At 43.1% G+C, this 13,032-nt stretch overlaps 2 protein-coding genes across 6 annotated transcripts in view; one reads left to right on the top strand and one right to left on the bottom strand.

The window, feature by feature from the left end:
• The window catches only part of si:ch211-201h21.5 (uncharacterized protein LOC555526 homolog), a 30,736-nt gene extending 22,057 nt beyond the window's left edge, over positions 1-8,679 (bottom strand). Inside the window, exons 1-6 of one of the 3 annotated variants that reach the window (XM_056275713.1) lie at positions 8,391-8,679; positions 7,502-7,690; positions 1,067-1,249; positions 832-943; positions 617-753; positions 105-510 (exon numbers count right to left, since the gene is read on the bottom strand). In XM_056275713.1, the coding sequence (XP_056131688.1) occupies positions 145-510; positions 617-753; positions 832-943; positions 1,067-1,249; positions 7,502-7,684 (981 nt within the window). In that variant the 5' untranslated portion in view covers positions 7,685-7,690; positions 8,391-8,679 and the 3' untranslated portion in view covers positions 105-144. Of the gene's footprint in view, positions 1-13; positions 511-616; positions 754-831; positions 944-1,066; positions 1,250-7,501; positions 7,761-8,390 lie in introns of those variants that run through there. The other 2 variants (XM_056275714.1, XM_056275712.1) reach the window with 2 other exon arrangements.
• A 59-nt stretch (positions 8,680-8,738) lies between these two features.
• On the top strand, positions 8,739-12,674 carry LOC130110407 (basic immunoglobulin-like variable motif-containing protein). 3 transcript variants are annotated; one of them, XM_056277492.1, is made up of 11 exons: positions 8,774-8,833; positions 8,934-9,057; positions 9,281-9,830; positions 10,387-10,516; positions 11,045-11,140; positions 11,315-11,419; positions 11,523-11,617; positions 11,697-11,829; positions 11,954-12,037; positions 12,124-12,220; positions 12,326-12,674. In XM_056277492.1, the coding sequence occupies exons 3-11, from the start codon at positions 9,350-9,352 to the stop codon at positions 12,626-12,628; spliced, it is 1,524 nt and encodes a 507-aa protein (XP_056133467.1). In that variant the 5' UTR covers positions 8,774-8,833; positions 8,934-9,057; positions 9,281-9,349; the 3' UTR covers positions 12,629-12,674. The 3 variants fall into 3 exon arrangements, with proteins under 3 accessions (XP_056133465.1, XP_056133467.1, XP_056133466.1); XM_056277490.1 differs by lacking the exon at positions 8,934-9,057 and having other exon boundaries at positions 8,739-8,833; XM_056277491.1 differs by lacking the exon at positions 8,774-8,833 and having other exon boundaries at positions 8,846-9,057.
• The last annotated feature ends 358 nt before the right edge of the window (positions 12,675-13,032 follow it).

The following is a 13,032-nucleotide window of genomic DNA, read 5'->3' as shown; positions in this document are numbered from 1 at the left end:
AGTTAATTTTGGTATTTTTACTAAATGATTGTTACTTCAATCTACACATTTCAGAGCTAATACAAGCTGAAACATTCCCTTTTGTATTGTTGTTCAATCATCACATCTTTATTTTTGTCAATCGTTGCACACTTTCCACAAATATCACTTATTACAAGGTTTTCTGAGGGAATCCATTAGTAACTGACTGAATTTGGCAAGATCACATTTATTCATAACAAATATATGGTGACTCTTTTTTAGTTGATTTGTCAAATCTAGAGCCATCATGCCACGGCAGATCGTACCCTGCAACTCCACATGGACTGCACATTCTATGCTCTCAGTTACTATGCTGCTATCGATGCAGGCTGCCATTGCATAGGCATCATAAGAGACAAATCCAGATCCAAAATACACATCCCTCTTATTCATCATAGCTTCCTTGGAATAGGCCCAGCATTTAGAGGTAATCTTCTTCATGAAATGTGCTGCAGGTGTGTCCTGATTGATTAGTTTTTCAAAAAAGTCCTATGGAATCAGAAACAGGGCAAAACATTTTTAAAAAGGGACATGCGCAGCAGTTTGTTGTGATGGCCACCGCCAAATAATGCGGACAAAAAGTTGATAACCTTACCCATGTCAATTTGTGTCTGCAGCTGTATTCCCATGATGCCAGGTGTGTTGGACAAAGGAATTCTTCCAACACAATATATGCAGATTCTGGATCCATCACAAAGTTAAACTCCCCACATAAAGTCACATTTCCCTTTCCTGCAAAGAAAACTTTGTTAGACAGGTTTATGATTTTTACCCAAACATATAAACTCACTAAATCAATGCTGACACTACCTTCTGTATTACCACCCATAATGAATAGATCTTTGAGCTTTTTCGGAAAATGTCGATCCATTCTAACAGCAAGGGCAAGATTTGTCAGCGGGCCAAGAGCCACCAGGGACACCTATATCAAATACATCAGCACTGCAGTCACCAAGAACATGAGGACAAAAGCCCAGCTATAAACCACTGACCTGAGAACACACAACTGCATGTTTGTGTCACAAGCGCACAAAAAAAGGTTTACCTGATTCTCATTTTCAGACACCAGTCTTGTCATTGCATTAACAGCATGCTCTTTCTGGATTTTCTCCTCCCACTCTGGATCTCTGTCTTTGATCACATCTCCCAGCCCGTCAGTTCCAAAGTGGTCACTGAATGGTTTACTTGCCCCAATGAGGGGACCTGCAGCACCTTGGAACACAGGTATCTGTAAATGACCACCCATTTAGTGTTTACTGATATACTTCGGCACCTAAGAATAACATTAAAATGAGCCATTGTAACATGACATCAATGAAGCTGGAAATGCAATACCTACTGAGATACTGGTTGTTGGCCCTGCTAGAGACATATCAATTTGATCAAGTAACAATCGACAACTCTGATTTCACAAAGTGTGGCAGCCCAAAATCTTGGCGTTACATTTTATCCTAGCCTTTCCTTTGATATGGCTGGGTTGATATGGCTGCCGGCAGCCATACTAACATGTACCCTGGCTCTGCCAAGTGATGGAAGCTAAGCAGGTATGGGCTTGGCTAGTATGTGGATGGGAGACCCCCCCCCCGGGAAAAACTTGAGTTGCTGCTGGAAGTAGTGTTGGTGGGCCAGTAGGGGGCAGTCTTCCCTCTGGTCCTAATAAAAACATCCATCCATCCAGCTATTATCTCAACTGCTTATCCTGCTCTCAGGGTCGCGGCCTATTCCAGCAGCCCAATGATTGCTGGGATAGGCTCCAGCCTATTCCAGCAGTCATTGGGCAGCAGGCAGGGAGACACCATGGACAGGCCGCCAGACACACACACACATTCATTCCTAGGGACAATTTAGTACGGCCAATGCAAACTCCACACAGAGGACGACCCGGGATGACCCACCAAGGTTGGACTACCCCGGGGCTCGAACCCAGGACTTTCTTGCTGTGAGGAGACTGCGCTAACCATTGTGCCACTGTGCCGCCCCTAATAAAAGCAACAAATATCAAATCCCAATGCCCCAGTGCAGTGACGTAGAAGATGCCATCCTTCGGATTAGACAATAAACGGAGGTCCTGACTCACTGTGGTCATTAAAGATGCCATGGCACTTATCGCAAAGAGTGGGGGGGGTTCCCTGGTGTCCTGGCAAAATTCCCAACCTGGTTCTCTCCATCTGGCCACCTAATCATCCCCCGATGTAATTGCCTCAATGATTCCACCCTCTCCACCTCAAGCTGATGTGTGGTGAGCGTTCTGGCACAAAATGGCTGCCGTGCATCACCTAGGTGGGTGCCACACATTGGTGTTGGCTAAAGTGAGTTACACCCATCAGTGTAGCGCTTTGGGTATCTAGAAAAGCGCAATATAAATGTAACGATTATTATTAATATTATAAGCACATTAAAGAAATCTCCAGGACTGCCTTTTTTTTCACTTACGTAACAGAACTAAAATTCCGTCTTTGTCTATGGCTAACGCAGAGACTAAATACACCCATTTGTTTCATCAAGACTTGATTACTGTAATGTTCCGTTTTCAGGTCTGCCACATGCTAGTACTAAAAGTCTTCAGATGGTTCAGAATGCTGCAGCTAGAATTCTAACAAACTAGAAAATTTTACCATATTACACTAATTCCTCCTTCTGCAAGAAGGCAAGAATTAGTGTAATTCTTGTGTAATTATAATTACTTATAATTATTAATAGTGTAATTAGTGGTGGAGAGTATACCCAAGGGGGAGAGAGTGGTGACTGGAGTGGACTTCAGTGGGCAAATTGGTGAAAGGAACAGAGGTGATGAGGAGGCACTCCACAGGGCTGTATGCTCAGTCCACTTGTTCACCCTACTGACTCACGACTACACAGCATCATCCACCTCCAACGTCATTGTAAAGTTTGCCGATGATACCACAGTGGTAGGTCTCATCAGCAACAACGATGAATTATACAGAGCGGAGGTGGATCAACTGGCGGTGAGGTGCAAAAACTACAACCTCTCCCTAAATATAAGAAAAACTAAGGAGGTCATTATTGACTTTAGAAAGACCAGCACCCACCATACCCCTCTGACCATCAATGGTATGGCCGTGGAGAGAGTCAGCAGTGTTAAGTTCCTGGGAGTTCACATCACAGAGGACCTCTCCTGGTCCTCACATGTCATTGCGCTCTCCTAGAAGGCCCAGCAGCATCTTTAATTCCTGTGGCGTCTGAAGAAGGTGAGTCTCCCCCCACCCATCCATCCTCATTACATTCTACAGAGGCATCCTAGAAAGCATTCTGACCAGCTGTATCTCTGTCTGGCATGGGAACTCCAAGGCCTCTGACCGCAAATCCCTATAGCGGATAGTGAAGACAGCTGGAAAGATCATAGGAACTGCTCTCCCATCCATCCAGGCCATCTTTGACGCACGGTGCACCCATAAGGCTCTTAGCATCGTGAAGGACCCCACCCACCCTTCCCACATCCACTTCACCCTCCTACCCTCTGGCAGGAGGTACCAGAGCATCCGTGCTGCCTCCACCAGACTATGCAACAGTTTCATTCCTCAGGCCGTGAGGTTCCTCAACAGCCTAAACACTTAGACCTCCATAAAATGACATCTTACTCACTGTCTGTGTCAGGTGTGCTTGTGATGTTTAGGTTTGTGAAGTAATTCTTGTTTTTAATGCACTTTTTGTTTTTAATATTTGTGTGTTATTTGTTTTTATGTGGCACTGAGGCCCTTGTGAAACGTAATTTTGTTCCCTTGTATGTATGAGACATGCATATAAGGCAATGACAAATAAAAGCAATCTAAGTCTAAGGAGGTGATGGGTGGGTATGGTGTCAAGGAGAGGAATGTGAAAGGACAGATGGTGGTGGATTTTGCAAAAAGGATGGAAATGGCTGTAGTGAATACATATTTCAAGAAGGGGGAGGAACTCAGGGTGACATACAAGAGTGAAGGAAAGTGCACACGGGTGGACTATATCTTATGCAGAAGGTGCAATCTGAAAGGGACATGAGACTGCAAGGTGGCAACAGCGGAGAACGTAGCTAGGCAGCATTGGATGGTGGTCTGCAGGATGACTTAAGAGACCAAGAAGAGGAAGAGAGTGAAGGCAGAGCCAAGGATCAAATGGAAGTTGAAGAAGGAAAAATATTGTGTGGAGTTCAGGGAGGAGTTAAAACAGGCACTGGGTGGTAGTGAAAAGTTGCCAGATGGCTGGGCAACCACTGCAGAAATAGTGAGGGAGACAGCTAGGAAGGTACTTGGTGTGTCATCAGGACAGAGGAAGGTAGACAAGGAGACTTGGTGGTGGAATGAAGAAATACAGCAAAGTATACAGAGGAAGAGGTTGGCAAGGAAGAAGTGGGATAGTCAGAAAGATGAAGAAAGTAGACAAGAGTACAAGGAGATGCAGCATAAAGTGAAGAGAGAGGTGGCAAATGAAAAGGCATATGGTGAGTTGTTTGAGAGGTTAGACACTAAGGAAGGAGAAAAGGACTTGTACCGATTGGCTAGACAGAGGGACCGAGCTGCGAAGGATGTGCAGCAGGTAAGGGTGATCAAGCATAGAGATGGAAATGTACTGACAAGGCAGGAGAGTGTGTTGACAAGGTGGAAGGACTTTGAGGTGATGATGAATGAAGAATATGAGAGAGAGACAAGGTTGGATGATGGGGGGATAGTGAATCAGGAAGTGCGGTGGATTAGCAAGGAGGAAGTGAGGGCAGCTATGAAGAATGGAAAGGCAGTTGGTCCAGATGATATACCTGTGGAGGCATGGAGATGTTTAGGAGAGATGGCAGTGGAGTTTTTAACTAGATTGTTTAACACAAACTTGGAAAGTGAGAGGATGCCTGAGGAGTGGAGAAGTATAATGGTACCGATTTTCAAGAATAAGGGCAATGTGCAGAACTGTAACAACTACAGAGGTATAAAGTTGATCAGCCACAGCATGAAGATATGGGAAAGAGTAACAGAAGCTAGGTTAAGAGGAGAGGTGATGATTAGCAAGCAGCAGTATGGTTTCATGCCACAAAAGAGCACCACAGATGTGATGTTTGCTTTGAGAATGTTGATTGAACAGTATAGAGAAGGCCAGAGGAGTTACATTGTGTCTTTGTGGATTTAGAGAAAGCATACGATAGGGTGCCGAGAGAGGAGGTGTGGTATTGTATGAGGAAGTCGGGAGTTGCAGAGAAGTGTGTAGGAGCAGTGCAGGATATGTATGAGGGAATGTGACAGTGGTGAGATGTGCGGTTGGAATGACAGATGGGTTCGAGATGGGATTACACCAAGGATTGGCTCTGAGCCCTTTCTTGTTTGCAATGGTGATGGTCGGGTTGACAGACGAGATCAGGCAAGCGTCTCCATGGACTATGATGTTTGTGGATGACATTGGGATCTGTAGCGAGAGTAGGGTACAGGTTGAGGAGAGCCTGGAGAGGTGGTGTGCACTGGAGACAAGAGGAATGAAAGTCAGTAGGAGCACGACGGAATACATATGCGTGAATGAGAGGGAAGACAGTGGAATGGTGAGGATGCAAGGAGTAGAGCTGACGAAGGCGTATGAGTTTAAAATACTTGGTTGACTGCCCAAAGTAAGAGGGAGTGTGGAAGAGAGGTGAAGAAGAGAGTGCAGGCAGGGTGGAGTGGGTGGAGAAGAGTGTCAGGAGTGATTTGCAACAGAAGGGTACCAGCAAGAGTTAAAGGGAAGGTTTACAAGATGGTTGTGAGACACGCTATGTTATATGGTTTGGAGATGGTGGCACTGATGAAAAGACAGGAGGTGGAGCTGGAGGTGGCAGAGTTGAAGATGCTAAGATTTTTATTGGGAGTGATGAAGAAGGACAGGATTAGGAATGAGTATATTAGAGGGACAGCTCAGGTTGGATGGTTTAGGGACAAAGCAAGAGAGGCAAGATTGAGATGGTTTGGACATGTGTGGAGGAGAGGTGCTGGGTATATTAGGAGAAGGCTTCTGAATATGGAGCAGCCAGGGAAGAGGAAAAGAGGAAGGCCAAAGAGGAGGTTTGTGGATGTGGTGAGAGAGGGCATGCAGGTGGCTGGTGTGACAGAGGAAGATGCAGAGAACAGGAAGAGATGGAAACGGATGATCTGCTGTGGTGACCCCTAATGGGAGCAGCTGAAAGTAATAGTAGTAGACACGAATTCTTGCCCTCCTTCGTTGGCTTCCTATCCATGTTAGATCAGGCTTCAAAGTGCTTCTGCTGACTTGTAAAATCCTAAATGGGCTTGCCCCATCATATCCGCCTGATCTCCTTAACCATATATTCCATCTCTCAAAATACAGGGCTGCTGTGTGTACCCAAAGTTAAGAAGAAGTCAGCTGGAGGTAGGGCCTTTTCCTATCAGGCCCTTTTCGTGTGGAATAACCTGCCTGCTGCCATCAGGCAGAGTCTGTTGAGTCCTTTAAATCCAAACTTTAAACTCATCTTTTTGCCTTAGCCTACAATTAGTTGCTTTTAAATTGAGTACTTTTCAACCTGTACTGCATGGCGGGTCTGTTTCTGTCCCAATTAAGTGCCAACAAGATTATAGCATATGGATGATTGACTTTTGCAAACTGTTCTCTTCTCATGTCTTTTCTCTCTCTCTGAATGATGTGTTCTCCTTTCTCTTCTCCTGTGTATATGAATAGTATGATATGAGTCTCCCCCGTGTTCACGTGTATTCTGTCCTCCTTCCAGGTCTCCATGGTGATGGTGGTCGCCACCTGGACACTGCTTGGCACCTCCTCATCACATTTTTTAATATATCTTATAAATCCATATAATTTTGTTATTCGGTTTCAATGTTTCAATGTTTCTTCTCTCACGCTGAAGTGTGACTAATGTTTTTTCTTGTCTCTTCTGTGTATGTGATTGGTGTCATGTGAGTGTCTCCTGTGTGCTTGTGTAGTCTGTCCTCCTGTCAGGTCGACATGGTGATGGTGGTCACTTGACTCAGGTCCTAGGCTGTTTTGGTGGCATCTGAACACTGCTTGGCATCCTCCTCATCACATTCTCCATATATCTTATATTTTCATTATAATTCTGCTATCCTATTTCAATGTTGTATTCTGTAAATCGTGTACACATAAGATCCATTGTGTGTCTGTCTGCCTTAGAAGAGAGATCCCTCCTCTGTTGCCCTCCCTGAGGTTGTATCCTATTTTTTCTCTCTGTTAAAGGGTTTTTTGTAGGGAGTTGTTCCTTATCCAATGCAAGGATCTAAGGACAGGATGTTGTACTGCTGTGCTCCCTGAGGGAAATTTGTAATTTGTGATATTGGGCTATACAAATAAAATTGGCTTGACTTGGCTTATTAATCGTACCTTTGGAATCCATATGAGAGATGAAAGATTGAAGGTGCAAAAAGCACCCTAATGTATCCCTCCCTTAGAAGCCATATTAAAAAAAACCCAGTAGATCTCAGCATGCACTAAAGCCACAAATACAAGGCGAGAATTTACTTTAATGCTGGTTAAGAAAACTTACCTGGTCACGTTCACAGACTGAGAGCACCTTCAAAACATTCTGACATACATTCTCCACCGTTGTATTCCCAAAACAACAGGTAACAGCCATAATCTGAATGTCAGGTGCAGCCAAGGCCATCATTATAGCCTGTGCATCATCGATACCACAGTCTGTGTCAATGATCACCAGCTTCTTCGCCATAGTCCCCTGTAAATTTCAAATTTCCATGCAAAGTAAAACTGATGTGTTGAGGATGTTTGAGGATTTCAAAATCAAGCTGGTTAAAAAAAACAACAAAAAAAACACCTGTAAGTTTCTGATCAAAGACGTCTCCTCAAAATGCCAGTACTTTCCTTAACTGTCTGACAATCAACATCTCATTGGACTTCGCCCTCTGGTTTTTAGTGTTAAATTAGTAAGTGATTAACTCATACACAAAGCCCCTTGGATTGCCCTCAAGTAAATTCATTAAGACTACGAATTTAAGCACGAAAATGATGCAAGCGAAATTGTGTCTCATTTCAGTTGACTTTCATATTGACAACCAAAACGTGCGGGATATGTTTTTCTCTCAAGTAGACAATAGTGCTACTGCAGCTGGACATTTAAGAGCAAATGTTCCAACATCCATCACGTCGAAATTAATGTAAACACGAAGAGATAACTTTAATTTGAATTGTTTAAATATAATAGACGTCGTCTTACCAAAGAAACCAAACGGAGACTAGTGCTCGATTACAAGTCATCTAACTCGAAGAAGACAGTCTGATTTTCAAACGGCGGTATTTTTTTTAGTATGCTCAGTGATTGTTCACGTAATTCTCTTGTTTCTCTCAAGTAGGTATTAAAGTCTGAAGGGATCTGACTTTCCAAAAGCCTCAAACTTTACAAACACAACGGGACTTACCTGTCCGCAGAATATGTCGCTTTAGTGAAGGTGCATGAAGGCGAACGATTATTGGAGTTCCAGTCCGGGAACGTCTCTTGAATCGCAAAATGAGTGAGAAAAGAGGTGAAAGCATGAAAGTCTCGTTTGTTGTTAAATACAACTGGCAGAGACTCCGATCATGAATTTACTTAGGGCAATACTTCCTATTTTCTCAAAAGATGTATTTTTGCTTTTTTCCCCTCCCAACGAGTTAGCCTCAAAATCTTTAGGAGAAAAATAACATGGCCCCCCCCCCCCCAATGTTGGCACAGCCCATCGACCCTTTACAGCGGAAGAAGGTACCGGTCATGACGTCACTAGCAAACGGGAGTATTTGTTTCATGGATGTTGCTAACGCCGTCCGGTGATGCAACGTTAGCTAGACGTTTGCCCAGCTTCGGTCCGATGTGTTTCTTGTGAAGGTATGTTAACAGCGCGTTTACGGTATTGCTATGCATGTTTACTGTCGTCACATCACACCCAAACATGTCCGTGGTTAACGTGTGTTATCTCGACCACAAGCGAGTTGACAGGTGTTGGTCGTTGGTCAGTGGTATACCTCAACCGCACAGCCACAGTAGGACTAGACCTGTACTTAGAAGCAAGCCTTTTGCCATCGCTAGGTATCTTGTCTGGTAGCTTAAAGGTAAGCTCCCTTATTTCGTAGTTGAAAACATTTTGTGCTAGGCTGAGATGATAAACAGTTACTGACACACTGTTGCAACTGCCATGTCTTGTTTAGCACGGTCTTTCAAATCGGCTTCACCGTGTTAGCTTCAATGGGTCCAATGCGTGTAAACTGCATGTATTATAATGTGTCTACTCTCTGTGTTACGTTTAATGAGAGATTTGTGTCCTTTTATCCTCAGACCAGACTGCCAAACACTCCAGCAATATTGGCAGTTATTTCTCTCATCCAATATCTAAGTTGCTACTCAATGCATAATACTTCAAAGGGTCAAGGGGCAAATCTCTCTGGGCCAGCTGACCAGGCTGGGCCACAAAGGTCCACCGATAAAGATGAATGCAGTCTGTTGAGTACCCTTATCCGGGACAACCCTAAAGGAAGGCGAGCTTCAAGTGTTGAGCTCCAGCTCCCGTGGACCTGCCCTGTCACACACTCCCGCGAAAAGTTCTACACAGTCTGCTCTGATTATGCTCTTCTCAACCAGGCTGCCTCAGTATACTGTCCCCCAAACACATCTAGGGATGTCGTCCCTAACAAGCACGATGGGCCCCCTTGTTTGAAGCCCAAAACCTCTACTGAGGTCAACCAAGGTCTGCCCACAGGTGCTAATGCAGCTTCGGCTGGGGATTGTGATATGGAAGAAGTGTCCTGCAGCAATACAAAACCTGTTTTGGCCTGGGAGATTGACACAAGAGACTTTGATGCTGTACTTACCAGAAAAACAAGAACAAGTAAGGGCATTCGTATTTTCACTTAAGTTGAGTGGTGTGTAACCAAAGCCTTATATTCTTGTTGGATATGATCAAATGTTAGACAGTGTTTTTTGCAAAAACAGTTTGTCAAATTATTTTGAGATCAATTTCAGAAGTCTTTTCTTTCGTTATGCATTTACGCTGCTACTGGCTACATAATGTCCAGTGAAATATAGGTATTGCTTTATGGCACACTTATATAGGTATAGCCATTTTATTTTCCGTCATCTGTGAACACAGCTGCTCTTCTTTTGTGATAGTTTTTTGAGCTACGCTTGTAAATAAATGCATGTGTCTTGTTGCTACACTGTGAAGAAGGAAAAAAAGCCCCTGGGTTATCTTTGCAACAGCTGATGTAAAAGACATTGCCAAAATCCAAAAAGTTATGTGATGCCTTTTCGTTAGATTGTCAAGGCAGAAGTAGGAGCAAAGACACTTTTTTTCCATATTATGAAATGCCTGTCATTCAACTGCTCTTTAGTTTTTTATAGTCTGTGATTTTGGTGCTGTCTCCTCAAATATTTGAATTGTTTAGGTAATATAAAAAAATTCAGCTCAAAAAAGATGAAGTCATCAGACAGACCTAGCCGAAACCTGCAGGAACTTCCTCCTCATGCCTCACTGGAAGAGATCAGACAGAGGAAAGTACTGGACCTTAGAAGATGGTAATGTTGCATTTGATATCTCAGCACCTCAAAGATAAATTCCTCTTTATGGTGTTCTTATGGCCTATGTTTGTGAATGAGAACAACTTTCACTAAATTTAAGACTCCAGGGAACCACTTATTTTGCTTTTACAATGTGGAACCCCTCCACTGAAAATGTGAAGACTTTGTTGTCTGAAGAGGGGTGTTATCTAGACTTGGCTGTAACAATCTTTATATGATGACGCAACAGAGCTGTTGGTTTCAAACCAGGAAATGGAATTGCATCCTTAGAAAATCATCCCATAGTCTTATTGTATTTTCCCTTCTTAATTCTCTCTGGAGTTGCACATCAACAATGGCATCACGTGAGGCATGTCAAAAACAGGTGTTGTTTCTGTCTGTGGGAAAGTGCATGTTCATTATCGGTGATTAAACTTTTCTGGAATAGGTAGAGCATATTTCATTGAAATCCAGAGCTTATCCTCCTTTTGTGAAACATTTTCTTTCTTTCTTGGGTTCCACAAATTTTGATTACTTCTGCTGTAGGTACTGCATTAGCCGGCCCCAGTACAAAACTTCTTGTGGAATTTCTTCATTGGTGTCCTGCTGGAACTTCTTGTACAGCACATTAGGAGCAGGGAGGTGTGTAGCACATCTGGTGTTCTTTTCATGTCACATCAAAAAATCTCACATGAAAATTAAGGAAGGTCTCGTAATATTAATATACATAACACGTACAAATTTGGATGTTATTCATCAATGTATTTGAACATGAACTTGAAATAAGATTTTACATCTGTTTCTTTGCATGGCCAGTCTTCCACCGATCTCTCAGGAGGAGGCACTGCATATTCTAGGGTTTCAACCACCCTTCGAGGAGATTAAGTTTGGCCCTTTCACTGGCAATGCCACTCTTATGCGGTACTTGGAATTGCTCTCCAGCATTCAGTTTAAGTTATCGCTAGCTCTGAAACTGTAAACAACAAAAGAATAACCACTGTGTGTTTCTTCTATTCCCTCACAGATGGTTCAGGCAAATCAATGACCATTTTAGAGTACGAGGTTGCTCCTACATTCTTTACAAACCACATGGAAAACACAAGACAGCAGGAGAAACGGGTAAGATCGTCAGTAATAAAATGCAGTAGCATTATCTGCTATGTCAGAGATTAATGTTATAACCTAACAAACTTTTCAGCTGAAGGAGCATTGTTAAAATTGACACAAGGGCTGAAGGATGAGTCAATGGCCTATATTTACCATTGCCAGAACCACTACTTTTGCCCAGTGGGCTTTGAAGCAACGCCGCTCAAAGCACCTAAGGCTTATAGGTATTTTATCAAGCCTCTTTCCATTGCCAATGTTTTTAACATTCCTTTATACTGAGCATTCTTGTTAAAGGCAGCATAGTTTTTAAAAGTTTACATGTTTAAATATTGTTCTCTTTTGCTCAAGGGGGGCTTTACCATTAAATGAAATGGAACACTGGATTCTAATTGGGGAACCCAGTAGGAAGCACCCAGCCATTCACTGTAAAAAGTAAGCCGTTCAAAGCCACCATTCTTCAGCATTTTTTCATCCATTGTTGCATTACTCTTAAGTTTTTTTTTTTGTTTTTTTTTTAGATGGTTGGATATTGTGACTGACCTCAACACACAAAATCCAGAATACCTGGACATTCGTCACACAGAGAGGGGTATTCAGTGTCGCAAAACCAAAAAGGTTCACCTGCCATTTACGTTTATCAACTTGAATGTTGACAGTGTTTATGTCGACAGTTTTGTTTTAAACACTCCCTTGCTTACAGGAATGTCACTCTGCTTTCAGGTTGGTGGAAACCTTCACTGCATCATGGCTTTCCAGCGGGTGAATTGGCAAAAGCTTGGTCCCTGGGCACTGAATCTGGAAAATCTGCGCCACGACTTGCACCCCTCCTCTGCAGAGCGGGCCCATGGAAGTATGGTTGAGGGCACAGAGGAGAAGACCTCAGCCAAGCGTCTTGCCCGCTTGGGACGCTCGCATAGCATGGGAAGTCAGAAGGACACCGCCTGGAAACGTCTATCCAACACGACAGAGTACAGGCAGAGGAGCTCCCCTGAGAGCGATCTTGAAGAAGATATCACAGACTGAGACTGCTCGTTGCCTCAGGGAGACACGTTTAACTATTTAAATCGAAGGAACAGAGTTTAGGTATTATTACATTGTACTACAAACTTATACATTTGGATCACCCTGACTCCAACGGCGCACATTTCTCTGGATTTAATTACTGCTTAATGACAACTCATTCTCACCAGTGATACTTTCTAGTGTTCATAATCATTTAGGAGTGTTTTGGAAACAATGTCTTTCACTGACAAATTTCAGTTTTGTTTGAAGAAACTTTGATTCCATAATTCATAGTACAGAAAAGTACATTTGCTTTGACAACTTGACTGACATACATTGACTAGTGCAGTAGAATGTTATTCCGTGAACATGCACATTTAGTTGTGAAAGCAGCTGACATTTTGTTATGCTCTGAAACCTAAGGA

The sequence above is a fragment of the Lampris incognitus genome, chromosome 3 (genome assembly GCF_029633865.1).
Source record: "Lampris incognitus isolate fLamInc1 chromosome 3, fLamInc1.hap2, whole genome shotgun sequence".
Taxonomy (NCBI): domain Eukaryota; kingdom Metazoa; phylum Chordata; class Actinopteri; order Lampriformes; family Lampridae; genus Lampris; species Lampris incognitus.
Note: the sequence above shows the minus strand (reverse complement) of the source record. Positions and strands in the feature narration are given on the sequence as shown.